The 22346-nt window shown below is 42.2% G+C and overlaps 2 protein-coding genes across 5 annotated transcripts in view; one reads left to right on the top strand and one right to left on the bottom strand.

The window, feature by feature from the left end:
- The first annotated feature begins 277 nt into the window (after nt 1–277).
- LOC106604280 (rho GTPase-activating protein 22) lies at nt 278–13283 on the top strand. The gene is made up of 8 exons (XM_014198771.3): nt 278–508; nt 5909–6034; nt 7963–8179; nt 8397–8529; nt 8624–8697; nt 9310–9431; nt 10296–11481; nt 11757–13283. The coding sequence occupies exons 1-8, from the start codon at nt 457–459 to the stop codon at nt 11935–11937; spliced, it is 2091 nt and encodes a 696-aa protein (XP_014054246.1). The 5' UTR covers nt 278–456; the 3' UTR covers nt 11938–13283.
- Nucleotides 13284–18253: 4970 nt separating this feature from the next.
- Nucleotides 18254–22346, bottom strand: part of LOC106604288 (mitogen-activated protein kinase 8) — a 44318-nt gene continuing 40225 nt past the window's right edge. For 3 of the 4 annotated variants that reach the window (XM_082974968.1, XM_014198781.3, XM_082974969.1), the window contains exon 12: nt 18254–20346. In XM_082974968.1, the coding sequence (XP_082831094.1) occupies nt 20174–20346 (173 nt within the window). In that variant the 3' untranslated portion in view covers nt 18254–20173. Of the gene's footprint in view, nt 20352–22346 lie in introns of all 4 variants that reach the window. The other variant, XM_082974971.1, reaches the window with a different exon arrangement.

Raw genomic sequence — 22346 nt, forward strand, 5'->3', positions numbered from 1 at the left:
TGAATGCATGAATTCAATAAATTAAGATGACTTTTTGTATGACTTGTAAGGGGACTTGAAAGGAGATTTGAAACATGACTTGTAAGAGGACACATAAGGACTTTGTGGGCTTGTGTACTGTGCTACACTGGGCTGCTAACTCTCTATGTCCTGTCATGGCCTGCTGGCACACAGGACCAGCCCTGCTTGGCACACACACCTGGCTGCGTGTGGACTGTGGACTCTACCCCCTGCAAAGCCAGCCAGCTGATAACTGACATGGCACAGCTGTAGCCCCTCTCCCCTCATCTTCTCTCCCCTACCAACCTCTCCACTTGCTCTGCTCTCGCTGCTCTGTGACTGTCACCCAGCTGGGTGTGCACTCTCTTGTCGGCTACCCTCGCCCTCTTTCCTTGCTCGGTTGCCCCGTTGTTACACTGTCGCCTGCCTGTCTGGCCCTGCTTCTCCAGAGCTAGTATGGGGCAAGACTGTTGCAAGCTCCACAAACCCCAGATGGTCTACACTGTGGGTAAGGGCACCTTGTGCGTGCGTGTCTGTTTGTCTTTCTGCCTGCCTGCCTGCCTGCCTCTGTGTGCTGTGTCTGTGCAGTGTTTAGGTGTAAACACCTTAGTGGTGAACAGGTTATTGAGGGTTCTGTATATGTTCAGCGACGATCATGCAATGTGTGGCTATCTCAATTGCAAATCACTGTGTGAAGCAGCAGGGCAACCAGAAGAGAAGCAACGGAACTCTAAACTGCTCGTATGTGTTCAGACACACACAAATACACACACCAAACAGCCGGACACACACACACACACACACACACACACACACACACACACACACACACACACACACACACACACACACACACACACACACACACACACACACACACACACACACACACACACACACACACACACACACCCTGTCACTACTTACTGCTGGGGGTTGCATGTGTCTCTGACAGAACAATCAAGAATGCAGTATTATTACAATTAATACATAACAGAATATCCAAATCAATCACTTTAATCTGGGCTCTTTCCACCTTCTCTGCTACTGTATTTACACAGACATTTGGCTTTGGTGTATGTATGTGCTCTAGCTGACCCTACCTCCCTCCAACTCAGGTGATAAATATGTCTGTCCCTCTGTTCAGAGAAGGGAAAGTGCTAACCCTGTTGACCGGCATTCATGAACAGCCACTGACAGCCTATATAAACCACATGAATGTCAGTAACGTCAACACCCACTGGTTGCTAGACGACCGCGCATGTGACTGCTTCATTCTGGGACTGGAGTGTGAGAGAGAGAACACGTGTGTGTCCAGTGTCACCTTGGGCCATTAACTACTACCAAAACAAAAACAGGGTGCCCATCCTCTCACGAGAGAGAGAATGGCAGGCAGACAGACGGGACTGAAAGGGAAGGGGAGACAGTGAATGTAAAACTAACAAATGCAACAAGGGATAGGGAGGGCGATTACTTTTTTTTGAGCATGGCGTTATTTCTCTTACAGCATATTGGATGACTGTCATTTAGATTCCATTCACCCAGCTCAATGTAACATCGATAGGTTTAGCCTACTACATGATATTGGAATTTGCCTTACACCCATCATGAGGTTGCTACAACCTAGCTACAAATTAACGTTTATAACGTAGGTGCACATGTCGAGAGACAAATTGGAGTAATCAAGGTGACAGACAGTGACACATTAAATACCGTCTTGCACACTCTTGCCTGCATCTATCTGATCTGGGGTGTAATCATTAGTCCAAACAGTTGCAAAACATTCAATTTTTAAACTAAAACAAAAGTTTCTATTGGACAAATTCAGGTAGGTCCCTCGCCATTTCATTCCATTTGCATCAGTTTAAGAAACATTTTGCAACAGAATTGGTGGAATGAATACACCCCTGATCACTCACAGTTCACGTTCATAGCAGCCACATACAGATTCATCACTTTTCTCATTGTATAATTCCTTCTCACATCTTGTGGACTTCAGTGCACAACACAATCGCTCTCTGTGACCAGGTGCAAAAGCTTCTCCAAGCCAAATCTTCATACCATAACCGCTAACCGCAACACAGCCTACATCGTTGTCAACATATTGACGTTATAGTAAACAAACTACACTGATCAAAAATATAAACGCAACATGTAAAGTGTTGGTCCCATGTTTCATGAGCTTAAATTAAATATCCCTAATATCCCCTTTCCATATGCACAAAAAGCTTATTTCTCTCAAATTTTGTGCACAAATTTCTTTACATCCCTGTTAGTGAGCATTTCTCCTTTGCCAAGATAATCCATCCATCTGACAGGTGTGGCACATCAAGAAGCTGATTAAACAGCATGATCATTAAACAGATGCAGTTTTGTCAAATGGTCTCAAATTTGGAGGGTGTGTGCAATTGGCATGCTGACTGCAAGGAATGTCTCCCAAAGCTGTTGCCAGAGAAATGAATGTTAATTTCTCTACCTTAACGTTGTTTTAGAGAATTTGGCAGTACGTCCAACCGGCCTCACAACCGCAGACCATGTTTAACCACGCCAGCTCAGGACCTCCACATTCGGCTTCTTCACCTGCGGTATTGTCTGAGACCAGCCATCCGGACAGCTGATGAAATTGTGGGTTTGTACAAGTGAAGAATTTCTGCACAAATTGTCAGAAACCATCTCAGAGAAGCTCATCTGCATGCTCGTCATCCTTTCCAGGGTCTTGACCTGACTGCAGTTTGGCGTCGTAACTGACTTGATGGCCACTGCCACGCTGGAGAAGTGTGCCAGTGTGCTCTTCATGGATAAATTCCGGTTTCAACTGTACCGGGCAGATGACATGGCATTGTGTGGGGAAGCGGTTTGCTAATGTCAACATTGTGAATAGAGTGCCCAGTTGGGGCTGTGGGTTTATGGTACGGGCAGGCATAAGCTACGGACAACGAACACAATTGTGTTTTATTGATGGCAATTTAAATGCACACAGATACCGTGACGAGATCCTGAGGCCCATTGTCATGCAATTCATCCGCCACCATCATCTCATGTTTCAGCATGATAATGCACGGCACCATGTCACAAGGATCTGTACACATGTCCTGGAAACTGAAAATGTCCCAGTTTTTCAATGGCCAGCATATTCACCAGACATGTCACCCATTGAACAGGTTTCGGATGCACTGGATCGACGTGTACAACAGCGTGTTCCAGTTCCCGCCAATATCCACAAACTTTGCACAGCCATTGAAGAGGAGTGGGACAACATTCCACAGGCCACAATCAACAGCCTGATCAACTCTATGTGAAGGAGATGTGTTACGATGCATGAGGCAAATGCTGGTCACACCAGATACTGACTGGTTTAAGGTATCTGTGACCGACAGATGCATATCTGTATTCCCAGTCATGTGAAATCCATAGATTAGGGCCTCATTTATTTATACTGCTCAAAAAAATAAAGGGAACACTTAAACAACACAATGTAACTCCAAGTCAATCACACTTCTGTGAAATCAAACTGTCCACGTAGGAAACAACACTAATTGACAATAAATTTCACATGCTGTTGTGCAAATGGAATAGACAACAGGTGGAAATTATAGGCAATTAGCAAGACACCCCCAATAAAGGAGTGGTTCTGCAGGGGGTGACCACAGACCACTTTTCAGTTCCTATGCTTCCTGGCTGATGTTTTGGTCACTTTTCAATGCTTTCACTCTAGTGGTAGCATGAGACGGAGTCTACAACCCACACAAGTGGCTCAGGTAGTGCAGTTCATCCAGGATGGCACATCAATGCGAGCTGTGGCAAGAAGGTTTGCTGTGTCTGTCAGCGTAGTGTCCAGAGCATGGAGGCGCTACCAGGAGACAGGCCAGTACATCAGGAGACGTGGAGGAGGCCGTAGGAGGGCAACAACCCAGCAGCAGGACCGCTACCTCCGCCTTTGTGCAAGGAGGAGCAGGAGGAGCACTGCCAGAGCCCTGCAAAATGACCTCCAGCAGGCCACAAATGTGCATGTGTCTGCTCAAACAGTCAGAAACAGACTGCATGAGGGTGAGGGTGGTATGAGGGCCCGACGTCCACAGGTGGGGGTTGTGCTTACAGCCCAACACCGTGCAGGACGTTTGGCATTTGCCAGAGAACACCAAGATTGGCAAATTCGCCACTGGCACCCTGTGCTCTTCACAGATGAAAGCAGGTTCACACTGAGCACATGTGACAGACGTGACAGAGTCTGGAGACGCCGTGGAGAACGTTCTGCTGCCTGCAACATCCTCCAGCATGACCGGTTTGGCAGTGGGTCAGTCATGGTGTGGGGTGGCATTTCTTTGGGGGGCCGCACAGCCCTCCATGTGCTCGCCAGAGGTAGCCTGACTGCCATTAGGTACCGAGATGAGATCCTCAGACCCCTTGTGAGACCATATGCTGGTGCGGTTGGCCCTGGGTTCCTCCTAATGCAAGACAATGCTAGACCTCATGTGGCTGGAGTGTGTCAGCAGTTCCTGCAAGAGGAAGGCATTGATGCTATGGACTGGCCCGCCCATTCCCCAGACCTGAATCCAATTGAGCACATCTGGGACATCATGTCTCGCTCCATCCACCAACGCCACGTTGCACCACAGACTGTCCAGGAGTTGGCGGATGCTTTAGTCCAGGTCTGGGAGGAGATCCCTCAGGAGACCATCCGCCACCTCATTAGGAGCATGCCCAGGCGTTGTAGGGAGGTCATACAGGCACATGGAGGCCACACACACTACTGAGCCTCATTTTGACTTGTTTTAAGGACATTACATCAAAGTTGGATCAGCCTGTAGTGTGGTTTTCCACTTTAAATTTGAGTTTGATTCCAAATCTAGACCTCCATGGGTTGATAAATTGGATTTCCATTGATTATTTTTGTGTGATTTTGTTGTCAGCACATTCAACTATGTAAAGAAAAAAGTATTTAATAAGATTATTTCATTCATTCAGATCTAGGATGTGTTATTTTAGTGTTCCCTTCATTTTTTTGAGCAGTGTATTTGACAGATTTTATTTTATGAACTGTAACTCAGTAAAATCTTTGAAATTGTTGCATCACGTTTATATTTTTGTTCAGTGTAGAACTAACGCGTTAGTAAACCCACAATCCAATCCACGAGTACAATGACTTAATACAGTATACAGCAACAGTTTAGCAGTTACACCGGTGGGCCCCGGTGGCAATACATTAATAAAACCGAAAGCTTACCTCGACTTGGATGAGTTGCAGTGCCTTAGCCAGCTACCTAACATAAATAGCATTCTTGTCCGTTTGAGTCAGGTTGTTGAGTAGACTAAATTAGCTGCATTATCTCTAAGGTAAACTAAAAGGGGGGAAAAAATACAAAATATATCTATCTCTCTCTGTCTCTGATGCTTCTCCTTAATTTTTTAAGAAATTGATTTGTTCTAAACTGTTCAACTATTGTCTTTCTCTCTCTTTGAGTCAACTACTCACCATACTTTATGCACTGCAGTGTTAGCTAGCTGTAGCTCATGCTTTCAGTACTTGATTCATTCTCTAATCCTTTGATTGGTTGGACAACATGGAGGACATCCTCTGGAAGTTGTCAAAGTAATTGTGTAATCTATGGAAGGTTTTGTATTGAAATCAATGTACCAAGCGGACATAAAATAGCTATCCTCCGGCTACACCATGGTGCTACCCTAGAGGGTGCTGTTGAGGCTACTGTAGACATTTATTGCAAAAACAGTGTGTTTTAATAAGTTATTTGGTGACGTGAATATATTTAGTATAGTTTTATCTAAAAAAAAGTCTAACTTTTTTTATGTTTCACAATTTTTCTTTTTCAGAAATTCACTGAGTAGGATGGTCCTCCCTTTCCTCCTGAGGAGTCTCCACTGATGTGTGTGTGTGTGTGATTGTTTGCAGGCGGCAGTGGAAAGAAGGATCGTTCAGGTCTGAGCGAGTCTTTCCTGTTGATGGCTAACTCTCAGAGAGACATGGAGGAGTGGGTCAGAGCCATACGAAGAGCTATACGGGCCCCGCTAGGAGGAGGTAACACTCTCTCTCTCACACACACACACACACACACACACACACACACACACACACACACACACACACACACACACACACACAGAGACATACACACACACTCTCTCATACACATAGACACAAACAGTGGCAAGAAAAAGTATATGAACCCTTTGGAATTACCTGTATTTCTGCATAAATAAGTCATCAAATTTGATCTGATCTTCATCTAAGTCACAACAAAAGACAAACATAGTGTGCTTAAACTAATAACACACACATTATTGTATTTTCTTGACTATATTGAATACATAATTTAAACATTCACATTGTAGGTTGGAAAAAGTATGTGAACCCCTAGGCTAATGACTTCTCCAAAAGCGAATTGGCGTCAGGAGTCAGCTAACCTGGAGTCCAATCATGAGACGAAATTGGAGATGTTGGTTAGAGCTTCCTTGCCCTATAAAAAACACTCACAAAATGTGAGTTTGCTATTCACAAGAAGCATTGCCTGATGTGAACCATGCCTCGAACAAAAGAGATGTCAGAATACCTAAGATTAAGAATTGTTGACTTACACAAAGCTGGAAAGAGTCTCTAAAAGCCTTGATGTTCATCAGTCCACAGTAAAAGGAGAAAGTTCAGCACTGTTGCTACTCTACCTAGGAGTGGCCGTCCTGCAAAGATGGCTTCAAGAGCACAGCGCAGAATGCTCATTGAGTTTAAGAAGAATCCTAGAGTGTCAGCTAAAGACTTACAGAAATCTCTGGAACATGCTAACATCTCTGTTGACGAGTCTACAACACGTAAAACACTAAACAAAAATGGTGTTCATTGGAGGACACCATGGAAGAAGCCACTGCTGTCCAAAAAAAACATTGCTGCACGTCTGAAGTTTGCAAAAGTTCACCTGGATGTTCCACAGTGCTACTGGAAAAATATTCTGTGGAGAGACAACAGTTGAGTTGTTTGGAAGGAACACACAACACTATGTTTGGAAAGAACAAGGCACAGCACACCAACATCAAAATCTCATCCCAACTGTAAAGTATGGTGGAGGGAGCATCATGGTTTGGGGCTGCTTTGCTACCTCAGGGCCTGGACAGCTTGCTATCATCGACGGAAAAATGAATTCCCAAGTTTATTAAGACATTTTGCAGGAGAATGTTAGGCTATCTGTCTGCCAATTGAAGCTCAACAGAAGTTGGGTGATGCAACAAATCAACGACAGAAGGGCTTCAACAGAAGAAAAAACGCATTCTGGAGTGGCCCAGTCAGAGTCCTGACCTCAACCCGATTGAGATGCTGTGGTATGCCATCAAGAGAGCAGTTCACACCAGACATCCCAAGATGATTGCTAAACTGAAGCAGTTTTGTATAGAGGAATGGTCCAATATTCCGTTGTGCAGGTCTGATCCGCAACTACAGAAAACGTTTGTTTGAGGTTATTGCTGCCAAAGGAGGGTCAACCAGTTATTAAATCCAAGGGTTCACATACTTTTCCCACCCTGCACTGTGAATGTTTACACGGTGTGCTCAATAAAGACATGAAAACGTTTAATTGTTTGTGTGTTATTAGTTTAAGCAGACTGTATTTGTCTATTGTTGTGACCTAGATGAAGATCAGATCAAATTTGATGATAAATTTATGTAGAAATCCAGGTATTTCTAAAGGGTTCACATACTTTGTCTTGCCACTGTACATGCACACATACCTTCACACACACACACACACACACGCACACACACACCATGTAACATCATGTAACAGCCAGTTTATTGTGTGTGTGTGTGTGTGTGTGTGTGTGTGTGTGTGTGTGTGTGTGTGTGTGTGTGTGTGTGTGTGTGTGTGTGTGTGTGTGTGTGTGTGTGTGTGTGTGTGTGTGTGTGTGTGTGTGTGTGTGCCTGCGTTTGTGTGTTTGCTTGGAATCTGGGTGCCATTGCTCTAGGTATCTTCGGGCAGCATCTGGAAGAGACAATGCAGTGTGAGAGTGGGTGTGGCAGCAGCAGCAAGACTGTGGTGCCTCTGCTGGTGCACCGGTGTGTGTGTTTTATACACCTGCACGGCCTCACAGAGGAGGGGCTGTTTAGAATGCCTGGACAGACCAATCATGTACGAGAGCTGCAGGATGCCTTCGACTGCGGGGAGAAACCACTGTTTGACAGGTAGGAGAAGTACTTTACTTTCACATGAAATGACAGGTAACACAACATTATGTAACACCACACACAACACGGACAGGTAGATGGGCTCAGTTATAATGATGTTTAACAGATTATCTACAGATACAGAATATTTCAATATTATCATGTAAAGAGGAAAACACAATGTATGACTGTGAACTGTACTGACCTCTCACCCTGACCTGTCCTGATTTGAAAGTAACACTGATGTCCACACGGTGGCATCCCTGCTGAAGCTTTACCTCAGAGAGCTGCCGGAGCCTGTGGTGCCTTTCAACAAATACACAGAGTTCCTCTCCACCGCTCAGCTACTGACAAAGGACAAGGAGGAGGTGTGTGTGTGTGTGAGAGTGACACGAGCTTCAAGTAGTAATGCTCTCATTCAAACCCTAATGAATAATGATAGTGACATGTGTCCTTTTGAAGGGGATCTTTGAGCTGGGCAGGCAGGTGAGGACTCTTCCTCAGGTCAACTACAACCTCCTGAAATACATCTGCAGGTAAACAGATTATAATTATGTTATCTATGAGAACTGAGTATTGCAGAGTCTCTCCTACAGTATCTCTATCTAGTCTCCTCCATCTCTGTAAATATTATTAATACATAATGACATAACATAATCTCTATAGATACTGATGTTAATACATGTCTGGTTTCCATCTCTATGATTACTATCAATACATCTTCAATGACATCATCATTCTAGATATAAATCTTTAATGACATTACCTAATACTATAAATAGGTGTTTAATGACATCAGAAGGCAGCTGAGGCAGCAGAACAAGGCAGATCACACAGACGGTGCAAACAGCATGACTCACCACCACCTCTCATACTAAATCTGTCTCAGTCTGTATCATACTGAACATACAAGAAATTTGATATTCAGACAATCTTCGATGAAATAAAATGTCCTTCAGGGGCTTTTTTTTCTATGTGTTTTACGCTTACCAGCCTTTATAGATATAGTGTGTGTGTGTGTGTGTGTGTGTGTGTGTGTGTGTGTGTGTGTGTGTGTGTGTGTGTGTGTGTGTGTGTGTGTGTGTGTGTGTGTGTGTGTGTGTGTGTGTGTGTGTGTGTGTGTGTGTTTCTGTGTATTTGCACTATAGATTCCTAGATGAGGTTCAGTCTCACTCCAGTCAGAACAAGATGAGTGTTCAGAACCTGGCCACTGTGTTCGGACCCAACATCCTCCGACCCAAGACGGAGGATGCACAAACCATGATGGAGGGTAGATACCAACGCATGTTCCACTCAAATGACACACGAAATGTTTTATTTTTTATTTCACCTTTATTTAACCAGGTAGGTTAGTTGAGAAAAAGTTCTCATTTACAACTGCGACCTGGCCAAGATAAAGCAAAGCAGTTCGACACATACAACAACACAAAGTTACACATGAAATAAACAAACATACAGTCAATAATACAGTAGAAAAAAATGTCTACATACACTGTGTGCAAATGAGGTAAGATAAGGGAGGTAAAGCAATAAATAGGCCATGGTGGCAAAGTAATTACAATATAGCAATTAAGCACTGGAATGGTAGATGTGCAGAAGATGAATGTGCAAGTAGAGATACTGGGGTGCAAAGGAGCAAGATAAATAAATAAATGCAGTATGGGGATGAGGTATTTGGATGGGCTATTTACAGATGGGCTATGAACAAGTGCAGTGATCTGTGAGCTGCTCTGACAGCTGGTGCTTATAGCTAGTGAGGGAGATATGTGTCTCCAGCTTCAGTGATTTTTGCAGTTCATTCCAGTCATTGGCAGCAGAGAACTGGAAGGAAAGGCGGCCAAAGAGGAATTGGCTTTGGGGGTGACCAGTGAGATATACCTGCTGTAAAATGATAAGAGGAAGAGGAAGCTAAATTTAAGTTCTATCTTTTCTTTTACAATGTCAGTGAAAAGGAGGAATTGTTTAACCAGAGTTTAAAGCCAGTATGCGTAATTTATTTCTCAGCTAATCGGCAACCCTGTCACTTTTGTTTTGATAATCTGAAGCATTGGGCTGGAGAAAGCATTTTCAGAGTCTGGAGAAACACTATATATAAATCCTATCAATAACGATTTTCTTTTATTCTACCCTGCAGGTAGTTCCCAGGTGCAGCACCTGATGACCATACTGATCAGTGAACACTCTCGTCTGTACCAGGGTGAGGCAGAGACTCCCAGGGAGGACCAATTTGCCCCTCCTCCAACTCCCTATCCCCAGCCCCCCCCAATTCAGCACTGCATGGTGGAGTGGCTCTCACAGGAGAGCCCCACCAACCCCACCCTGTCCGATCCCTCCCTGGGACAGACCCCTAACACCCCAAGTCAGGAACCACTTCAACCCATCCCAACCTCTGGTGGCTCCTCTCTCGATACTGACCACCCTGGATCAACTACCCAGGGAAGAAAAGAGGGGTATTCTGAGGGAAAGAGTGACGGAAGAACAGAAGGAAAGATGGAGAGAAAGAGTGAAGGAAAGAACGAAAGAAAGCTCTCGGGCGGTAGTGGTGCAGCCCTCTGTCCCAGTAAACAGTCCAAAAGCCTGTCTTCATGGAGGTCCTCATTGAAGGGCGGGTCTGGGTCAATAGGGGTGAGGGGGAAGATAGGAGGTTTAGCGGTTGACATGTCGACTGTCACCGGGGGCAACTGGCGGATGAATGGCTTGTCACCCTTCCACAGTCACCGACGGACCGCTTCGACCGGCAAACGACTCAAAGAGTCCTCGCTTTCCCTGACAGAGACACATAAAGACTCTCTGCCAGACTCCTATACTGGGTCCTCGTTGTCCAAAAAATGCTCTTCACACTCCCAAAGAAGCTCGCTAAAAGACTCATCTCCTTTACATATAGACTCTTCCTATTCTAGTATAGACTCCTCCTTTCCCAATATAAAGCCCTCCATCTCTGTCAAAAACTCCTCCCATTCCAACAGGCTCTCGACCTATGACAACGTTACCACCACTTCCTGCAGTCTGAGCTTGCCCGGTGGAAGCCCCTCCCCCTGGACCTCCTGTGAGATCTCATTGGATGAATCTACAGGAACTGATCGCACCACACTGAACTCTGGGTTAGGGTCCGGCAAGGCTGTGGCGGGGTCCTCGGTGGCTGGGTCGAGTAGCTCTGCTCTGGAGCTGTGTGTGAGCAGCGCTGGCTGCAGCAAGGGTGACCCTGGAAATGACATCACAGGTCTGAGGTCAGGGGTCAACGAGGGTCTGTTTAGACTGGTGACAGATCTGAAGGAGGAGCTGAGGGGACAGAGGTTCAGCTATGAGACACAAATACGCAAGTAAAAACGAACTTCTTGTTGCAATGGTAATGGTACAGTATGTTGTGTTATGTGTGCATGTGTGCACATAATATAATATATGTCATTTAGCAGACACTTTTATCCAAAGCGACTTACAGTCATGCAGGCAAACATTTTACATTTAGGTGGTCCCATGAATCAAACCCACTGTCCTAGCGATGCTCTATCAACTGAACTACAGAGGACTTATGTGTGTGTGTACACATCCATGTGTGTCTGCTGTACTCTCTAACCCTCTCTCTCTTTCTTCCCAGATTGGAGGAGTCATGTTCAGGTCTTCGTCTCCAGTCTGGTCGTTTAGAAGAGGATCTTAACCAGGAGAAGAAGAGGTTCCGCATGCTGGAGATCCGACTGGGGAACTCTAAACGCGCAAGGCAGGATGCAGAGACTTGGAATATTCTTCTGCAGAAAGAGAAAAAGTTCTGGGAGACCTGACCACTGGCACACAAACCAGCTAGACCTGAGCTGACATTGTCAGCCCACCGAGCTAAAGCCTAGGCATTCACTATGGGAGCTAACACAGGTCAGGTCTCAGATGAGGTTAGCCACCAATGAGTTTCATTCTGCTACACTCAGAAAAAAATTAAGAAAAATAATGAAAAAGTCTTGAATTAAACAGGAAAGTACTATCTGAGCTTGTTCAATAAGAAATGCTATATTTTGTGTTCCATTGCAAAATGTTTTGCTACTGTGTGCTCTAATAAACACAACCTAAGTGTCTCTCCGCCTGTGCATTAGGACTAGGCTTAATATGTGTCCATGAAACCAGACCCTGGAGTATTCATTCAGAGGTTTCTCAAGACTGTTGTGATACAGAAGGGGTTTTATGTGTTTCTTATCTGAAGTCTACTGCTGTCTATTACTCTGTATGCATTGTCATTCTTGGTAACTGTGGGCCAGTTTCACAGAAACAGATTATGCCTAGTCCTGGACTATGAAGCACTTTCAATGGAGATGGCCCATTGAGTTTATTTCAGGACTAGGGTTACGCCAGGATTCAGTCCTTTCGCACTTTGTTGGCTATGCACCTCTTAAAGGTAATTGTCCTGCGTTTGTGGAGACCGCATTTATGGTAAATGCTACATATGTTGGCTAAATCAGAAATGACCTTTAAATGTCAAGCACATTATAACACGGATCTCCTACTGAGAGGTTTGAATCCCTGCCTTAATCTTTGTCTGGGAAACCACCTCTGTGTGTACTAGACTGTTAGTGATCTCTTTAAAGATGAACCTCTAAATGGTTAAATGTGATACTTACTGAGCTAACACTGTACTGTTAAAAAAAACAAAAAAAATCTCAGCTGTTCTAAATATTCTGGTCTAAGAGATGATGTATCTCTATTCCCGTACTTGAATACTCTTCTGAAATAGACGACTTTTACCATGCCACGGTTTCACCACACTACAGAACATTTTGCTGACTGTTGTTTCTGATTTAAGAAACAGGCCCTGTTTATCATAGCGATATCAGGTACAGACTTTTGTACAGACTCAAACTGACCAGACTCTAGTGAAAGCCTCTGAGCATTTGTCATTATAAACTAATGTCCTTACAAGAAGTATGCGTTGAGAATAAAAACAATTCAAACAGAATCAAATTCAACCCTTTATTTGCAGAAGTTGCAGGTTGACATTGACCGACCGTTTCCAGTGTGTACATTACTGTAGGTCTGTAGTAAGAACTGAATAAGAACTGAGATGCTTCCATATCTATTTGCACGTTCCACAATGTTGTACCCTCCTGAATGCAGCCTTGTTTCTGGTGTGCGATAGGCCTGACCACAGCCAGGGAATGGGTCCAGTTCCAAACATAAACAGGGCCTATAGGGATTGAACGGCGAGGAGCCATCAAATACATTTTAATCTAGAAAAGGAAAAAAAAATGTCGAGCAGCAAACCTTTTCAATCCCCTGGAGAACATCCATCTAACATACAAATCAACCACTCATTCATTACCTACTCTATAGTCTACAAATCATATTACAAAAAATAGATAAATGAATAGACATAGTACTTTTGAATTAAATATACATTACATACAACTCTAGCAGTCTTCTAACATTGACAATGGTACATTTTCAAATAAATTAAAAAAAATAAACTTTCACAGTGTTTTTTTTTAGACCATATGCTGTGGACTTTTATGTCATTCAGAAACTCATATCGGTGAGGTAGTTAATAAAAACCAATTCCTCTAACAGAGACATCACAGAGAGAGGAGCTGACGCTAACTAAGCTAACTAAACACTGAGTGCCTCTACTCTAGAGAGAAATATAGAGGGGTTAAAAACAGAACTCAGGGATTCTTAAGAGACGGGACAATCTCAAATTTCACAAATATTTTTATTAATATTATCAACATCTGAAATATATATTTTTAAATACCGTCCTGACTGGTTGCATCAAGGCCTACTATGGGAATTGCGCCGTCCACGACTGCAAGGCTCTCCAGCGGGTGGTGAGGACGGCCCAGTACATTACTGGGACCGTGCTGCCACCCATCAGGACATCTACTCAAAACGGTGCCTGGGGAAGGCCTGCAGCATCATCCTCAAGGACCCCACACAACACAGCCTCGAGCTGTTCACTCCCTTACCGTCGGGCAGATGGTATCGGAGCATGATGTCTAATACCAAAAGGCTCAGAGGCAGTTTCTATCTACAGGCCATCTGCTGAACACTTGAACTGGACTGACCACCTTCACTGACTCTCTGCATTTCAGCACACATGCACTCACTCATGTACACACACACACGCACTCACTCATGTACACACACACACACACACACACACACACACACACACACACACACACACACACACACACACACACACACACACACACACACACACACACACACACACACACACACACACACACTGCTACCAGACTTAATATGATTGCTAAATACTTCACAATTTAAACACTTGATCCCCCATTCCCCAAAACACGTAAATATTGGACTATAAATTGTGCCATCCTGTTTTATACTTATGCTCAAATGTTTATTGTATTCTACTGAGACATTTACTTTATGTTCGTATTCTAATCTTTTATTATTTCTAATTGTTGTTGCATTGTAAAGAAAAGACCTAAGCATTTCATTGGACGGTGTATACCATGTGTATCCCGTACATATGGCTAATAAAACTGTAAAGTATCAGCTATCACACCATGTAAAGGAAAAACCTCATAATTCAACAAAAACAAAATCATAAAATGCAACTAACTGGATTGTCAACCCCGTCAGACACCATAAAAACCATTTCATTTTTACATGCATTGTCCAACAAGTGTTTAAAGTATTGATTGTTTAATTCTAACAGTAGATTATAGAAATATGTAATTTAAACTTATTTTTATCTTATTTTATAGCACTATACTGTATAATGCTCCAGGGCAAATTTTGTTAGCATGTTTTTCTAGATTCAGAATATAAAACAACATTTAAAAAGTAAACATTATCAATTAGATCTAGCACAACAAATATCTCAATAGTTTAACCATATGTTGCAGAAGAGTGATATATACAGTTGAAGTCGGAGGTTTACATACACTTAGGTTGGAGTCATTAAAACTCGTTTTTCAACCACTCCACAAATTTCTTGTTAACAAACTATAGTTTTGGCAAGTCGGTTAGGACATTTACTTTGTGCATGACACAAGTTATTTTTCCAACAATTGTTTACAGACAGATTATTTCACTTATAATTCACTGTATCACAAATCCAGTGGGTCAGAAGTTTACATACACTAAGTTGACTATGCCTTTAAACAGCTTGGAAAATTCCAGAAAAGTATGTAATGGCTGTAGAAGCTTCTGATAGGCTAATTGACATAATTTGAGTCAATTGGAGGTGTACCTGTGGATGTATTTCAAGGCCTACCTTCAAACTCAGTGCCTCAAAGGCTTGACATCATGGGAAAATCAATAGAAATCAGCCAAAACATCAGAAAAAACATTTATAGATCTCCACAAGTCTGGTTCATCCTTGGGAGCAATTTCCAAATGCCTGAAGGTACCACGTTCATCTGTACAAACAACAGTACGCAAGTAAAAACACCATGGGACCACGCAGCCGTCATACTGCTCAGGAAGGAGACGCGTTCTGTCTCCTGGAGATGAACGTACTTTAGTGCGAAAAGTGCAAATCAATCCCAGAGCAACAGCAAAAGACCCTGTGAAGGTGCTGCAGGAAAAAAGTATCTATATCCACAGTAAAACGAGTCCTATATCGACATAACCTGAAAGGCCGCTCAGCAAGGAAGAAGCCACTGCTTCAAAACCGCCATAAAAAAAGCCAGACTATGGTTTGCAACTACACATGGGGACAAAGATCGGACTTTTTGGAGAAATGTCCTCTGGTCTGATGAAACAAAAATAGAACTGTTTGGCCATAATGACCATCGTTATGTTTGGAGGAAAAAGGCGGAGGCTTGCAAGCCGAAGAACACCATCCCAACCGTGAAGAACGGGGGATGGCAGCATCATGTTGTGGGGGTTCTTTGCTGCAGGAGGGACTGGTGCACTTCACAAAATAGATAACTTCATGAGGAGGGAAAATTACGTGGATATATTGAAGCAGCATCTCAAGACATCAGTCAGGATGTTAAAGCTTGGTCGCAAACGGTCTCCCAAATGGTTAATGACCCCAAGCATACTTCCAAAGTTGTGGCAAAATGGCTAAAGGACAACAAAGTCAAGGTATTGGAATGGCCATCACAAAGGCCTGACCTCAATCCTATAGTAAATTTGTGGCAGAACTGAAAAAGTGTGCGAGAGCAAGGAAGCCTACAAACCTGACTCAGTTACACCAGCTCTGCCGGGAGGAATGGGCCAAAATTGACCTAACTTAATATGGGAAGCTTGTGGAAGGCTACCCAAAACATTTGACCCAAGTTAAACAATTTAAAAGCAATGCTACCAAATACTAATTGAGTGTACAGTGAGGGAAAAAAGTATTTGATCCCCTGCTGATTTTGTACGTTTGCCCACTGACAAAGAAAGGATCAGTCTATAATTTTAATGGTAGGTTTATTTGAAAAGTGAGAGACAGAATAACAATAAAAATATCCAGAAAAACGCATGTCAGAAATGTTATAAATTGATTTGCATTTTAATGAGGGAAATAAGTATTTGACCCCTCTCAATCAGAAAGATTTCTGGCTCCCAGGTGTCTTTTATACAGGTAACGAGCTGAGATTAGGAGCACACTCTTAAAGGGAGTGCTCCTAATCTCAGTTTGTTACCTGTATAAAAGACACCTGTCCACAGAAGCGATCAATCAATAAGATTCCAAACTCTCCACCATGGCCAAGACCAAAGAGCTCTCCAAGGATGTCAGGGACAAGATTGTAGACTTGTGTAGTTGCAATGATCATGAGAACGGTGAGGAATCAGCCCAGAACTACACGGGAGGATCTTGTCAATGATCTCAAGACAGCTGGGACCATAGTCACCAAGAAAACAATTGGTAACACACTACGCCGTGAAGGACTGAAATCCTGCAGCGCCCGCAAGGTCCCCCTGCTCAAGAATACATATACATGATCGTCTGAAATTTGCCAATGAACATCTGAATGACTCAGAGGACAACTGGTGAAAGTGTTGTGGTCAGATGAGACCAAAATGGAGCTCTTTGACATCAACTCAACTTGCCGTGTTTGGAGGAGGAGGAATGATGCCTATGACCCCAAGAACACCATCTCCACCGTCAAACATGGAGGTGGAAACATTATGCTTTGGGGATGTTTTTCTGCTAAGGGGACAGGACAACTTCACCGCATCAAAGGGACGATGGACGGGGCCATGTACCGTCAAATCTTGGGTGAGAACCTCCTTCCCTCAGCCAGGGCATTGAAAATGGGTCGTGGATGGGTATTCCAGCATGACAATGACCCAAAACACACGGCCAAGGCAACAAAGGAGTGGCTCAAGAAGAAGCACATTAAGGTCCTGGAGTGGCCTAGCCAGTCTCCAGACCTTAATCCCATAGAAAATCTGTGGAGGGAGCTGAAGGTTCGAGTTGCCAAACGTCAGCCTTGAAACCTTAATGACTTGTAGAAGATCTGCAAAGAGGAGTGGGACAAAATCCCTCCTGAGATGTGTGCAAACCTGGGGGCCAACTACAGGAAACGTCTGACCTCTGTGATTGCCAACAAGGGTTTTGCCACCAAGTACTAAGTCATGTTTTGCAGAGGGGTCAAATACTTATTTCCCTCATTATAATGCAAATCATTTTATAACATTTTTGACATGCGTTTTTCTGGATTTTTTTGTTGTTGTTCTGTCTCTCACTGTTCAAATAAACCTACTATTAAAATGATAGACTGATAATTTCTTTGTAAGTGGGCAAACGTACAAAATCAGCAGGGGATCAAATACTTTTTTCCCCCACTCTATGTAAAACTTCTGACCCACTGGGAATGTGATGAAAGAAATAAAAGCTGAAATAAATCATTCTCTATACTATTATTCTGACATTTCACATTCTTAAAATAATGTGGTGATCCTAACTGACCTAAAACAGGGTATTTTTACTAGGATTAAATGTCAGGACTTGTGAAAAACTGAGTTTAAATGTATTTGGCAAAGGTGTATGTAAACTTCCGACTTCAGCTGTATATATTTTCAGAATATTGACCTTAAGGGGGTTAGCCATCAGTGACGGAGATGACAAGCCACTAACGGAGTTGACAACAAAACAGACATATTTTTGCTTCTAAAAATAAAACTTCAATACAAACATTTGTAAAATATAGAAAATCATTTATTTGAAAATTCCCAATAAAAATATAACCATTCTATCATATATTTCAGCACTCTGACGGAGTTGACATTAGACAAAAATCTGACGGACTTTGATTTCAATATTGTTTCTTTAAATCTATCAAAATTAGATCAACTTTGCAGACCATGAGTGGTTTTGTTGCACTATATGTAATGAGGACATTAAGAAAAGGTCCATGAGGTGTAGCTGACCCGGATCATTCTTGATTAATTTATGATTGTAGACAAATCAGACGGAGTTCATCAAATCTCGTGACAATTTTTTTAGGAATCACAGTTTTGAGAGAAATATTCTTTTAAGTCAGAGGTCTAATGCAAGAAACTACCTAAGATCCCTTTTCAGTTAATATTCATTATTGCCGTTTTAAGAATTTTTTGGAGAGTTTGAAATTGCCCTCCTTGGCTCCGGACAAGGTGATTTCCAGGCATAGAGCCTTCCCTGTAGCTCAGTTGGTACAGCATGGTGTTTGCAACACCAGGGTTGTGGGTTCGATTCCCACGGGGGGCCAGCACAGAAAAAAAAAAAAAAAAAATGTATGAGTTGTATGAAATGTATGCATTCACTACTGTAAGTCGCTCTGGATAAGAGCGTCTGCTAAATGACTAAAATGTAAAATGTAAAAAAACATGGAAATTTGTAATTTTGAAAATATTTAGAAAATTCAAAAAGCAAATCTTTCCCCTTATAAAATTCCCCTAAATTTAATTTTTAGGATCAAATAATGCAACAAAATAAACAATCAAAATAAAGTTTATCTGCCGGTCAAGGATTGTCCCGACTTTCAAGAATTCCTGAACTGTAAGAGCACTTAAATCAAATCAAATCAATGGGGCTGTGAGTTTTTCCTGGTCCTGTGACCTGGGGAAAGACTCCTGGCCCCGCCAATAAAACATAAGCAGCCTTCGTCCCTTCCCCTTGGCCCCAACCCTTTGATGTTTGCAGACCTGTACAGGTGTTTATACCTATCCAAAACCTAAAGATCTGCAAACATTGAAGGGTTAGAGCCAAGTGGGATGGGCCACTGGTTGAAGAAATAAAGCAACAAAGATGGCTAAGTGACAAAGGTATTTGGGCCTGGTGATTTAATGCTTTGATTTATATGAGACCGTGGTATACGGTCTCATATACCAAAGCTGCCAGCCAATCAGCATTCAGTGCTCGAACCACCCTGTTTATAATAGAAAATAAATATGTGTTTGTAAGAAAACACTTTCTAATAGGGAAAAGGGGAAAAAGTTCCATCTACTGTGAGATTTGAACCACTATCATTTACAGCATAGATATACACAGCTTGGGGGGACAGAAGCTGACACAAGAAAATAAATAAATATAGTAATTTACAGCATGTACACAATCGGCAATGCCTGATATAGGGGACATGGCAAATAAAAGAAGCTGTACATTTAAAAAAATATATTAAAACGTTTTTTTTTTTACTACAGACCCTTAAAGGGGCAATCTGCACTTCAAACAACAATAAAGCAGTCACCCTACCACTGTTTTTTGTAAGCAGCTTAGGGTTGCGGCTAGAGAAATGAAATCGCTTTGAAATTCATAGACAAAGCTATGGATGCAAGGACTGACCATCCATGATACAGTATCAAAAGTATAATTTTAACCATGTTTTGAGGCTATACACAGTGTTTGTTTACAATGACATTGTTTACAAACAATGGAGTAAACACAATGTAATCATGTTTTGAGGCTATACAGTGTTTGTTTACAAACAATGGAGTAAAAGCATTTATATATTATATTCTTCAAGAATCAATTGGTATATATCATTCAATGAAAAGGCAAAGAAATATATATGTAGCAATCGCAGATTGCCCCTTTAAGTGTTTTAAACTATATACCGTGACAGGAGTGTGTGTGTGTTATCTGCAGCAGGCCAGTGCTCCCAGAGAGGTGTGGCTGTCCAGGCTGCTGTCCGTGTCAGAGGTCATGGTGGGTTCACTAGGGTCACTGGGGTCAGTCGACATGGAGGATACGTCATTGGCCGAGTAGGAGGACGAGGGGTGCTGAGGGGAGCTGTCAATCACTGCTGCACCTGTGCTGCGAAAAACACACAGGATGACTGATACACCTGTACTAGGAACTAGCATGCACATGCGCAAACAAACAAACAAACACACACAGTCCTGCGAGATACACACATAATAACGCACACACACCATAGGGTGCCTTTCTTTTCTTTTCTCGTGCCTTTCTTTTTTCTAGTGTGACTTTCTGTCCCTGGACATTAGGTTGGACAATGTTTTCATATGACCTCAATATTCGAAAAGTGTTACTGAGTTAAATAAGGACTAAAGGACTAATAAACTGAGGCTAGAATGTTAGAATGGATTTTTAACTGATATTCTCTTAATAATAAGGATCGGACCCTTTTTTTCAATTTTCGCCTAAAATTACATCCCTACATTAAGTCTAAAAATGCATTGTAGATTAGACTGAATTATTAATGTTGTGTGTGATATTAGGTTGCTTTTTGTGTAAATATTTTCTGTCTGGATTTTAATGATTTAATGATTTGTATGAACACCTCTGAGTCTGTGAGGGGTGCAACGATTTTGTTTTTATATATACTACTTATACTTTTCACACTACACCATATTTTCATAAATACCTATGCATTAGTTTTGAATGGGAAAATTTCTGGTCGCTACGAGTCTTCAACTGTTTAAGCTTGAAATGCCATTCAAACTAAATTGTGCAGACCAGTCTGGAATAATGTGCTTGTATACAACTTTTTGATATCATTTATACTTTTTGAACTAGACCAACATTGAAATGTACAGATGGACTCAACTTCGATTGATTGTCAAAAAATTTTGATGCTATTTGTACTCTTTGAACTATAACGGTTTAAAATTTGCATAAAAGCTTAACCTTTTACACTCGTGGTAATTGAGCTATATGGATAGGGATAAATTGAAATAAACCATGGTTACAATGGGAACAGTTTGGAGATTATGGGAAAATTATTAGACCAAAGGTAAGTACACAACAGTACACCTGACACAGACTGAATCCAAACATTACACTGTTGATTTTATGTGGATTAGGTATTTACTGTACCTTCACCACATTTGATGATAACGAAATCTGAAAATACTCTGGATGAATTCAGTAACATGATAAACATATTTTTCGAACATGTGGAGTAGGTCCAACATAAGACAAAAAAATTAGAAGGGTTTGAGTGAGAGGTCTAACTGGTGTCTTCAAAGTGTGACTTGTAGTTACTTCAAAAGTAACTTCAATGCACTTTTATGACTCAAAGAAGAGTCTGTGCCGTTGAGGAACTAGAGCAAGCACACTTGTAGCTGTTCTGTTTGGAACACAGCCCTGCATCTGCGCCATCACACAATTATTGTTGTTGTTTACGCAATCCAAAAACAATCCATTATAAATCTAAATCTGGGTCAGGTCGTCATCATTTGAAAGCTTGTTATATTGCCAATATTACTAGCTAAATGATCAAATATGATCTTACAGTGTTAGGCTTTCACAAGGCAATTCAGAAAAGCAGATCGTAATATTGGTGCGCATAGAATGGAGTCATGAGCGCATTCAGATGCGTGTTCCGTGGCAAATTTTCTTCACAATACAACAAACCTAGGCTCACTCTGTTCAGGACAACCCAGGGTATGACACAATGTAATCTTGTAACTGTACATTAAACATAGTGATCATAAACATTGACACTGTATATGACATGAGTTTTATGATATGGAAATGTGAAGTGCACATTTGGACTCAAGGGTGTTTGGCTGCTTGTATGACATCAAAGCAGTATTTTTTGTCATCTTTCAAAATACTATGAGTCCTCTTAATTTACAGCATTTGCCTCACTCAGACAACAGAACATTTGCTAAATTTCTGGGGGAATGGGAGTAACTTCTTGTCGCGTGCAGTGCTCAAGTTCAGAACGTCTGTCAGTCAAAACCCATACAGAGCTGTGAAGGAGAGACATTGAGCTCTGACATCATGTATAGCATGTTACTGTACAGTCACTCCGTTCCAATTTAAGTGCTTATCAGTGTCCAA

The sequence above is a fragment of the Salmo salar genome, chromosome 01, assembly GCF_965601325.2.
Source record: "Salmo salar chromosome 01, fSalSal1, whole genome shotgun sequence".
In the NCBI taxonomy this organism is placed as follows: Eukaryota; Metazoa; Chordata; class Actinopteri; order Salmoniformes; family Salmonidae; genus Salmo; species Salmo salar.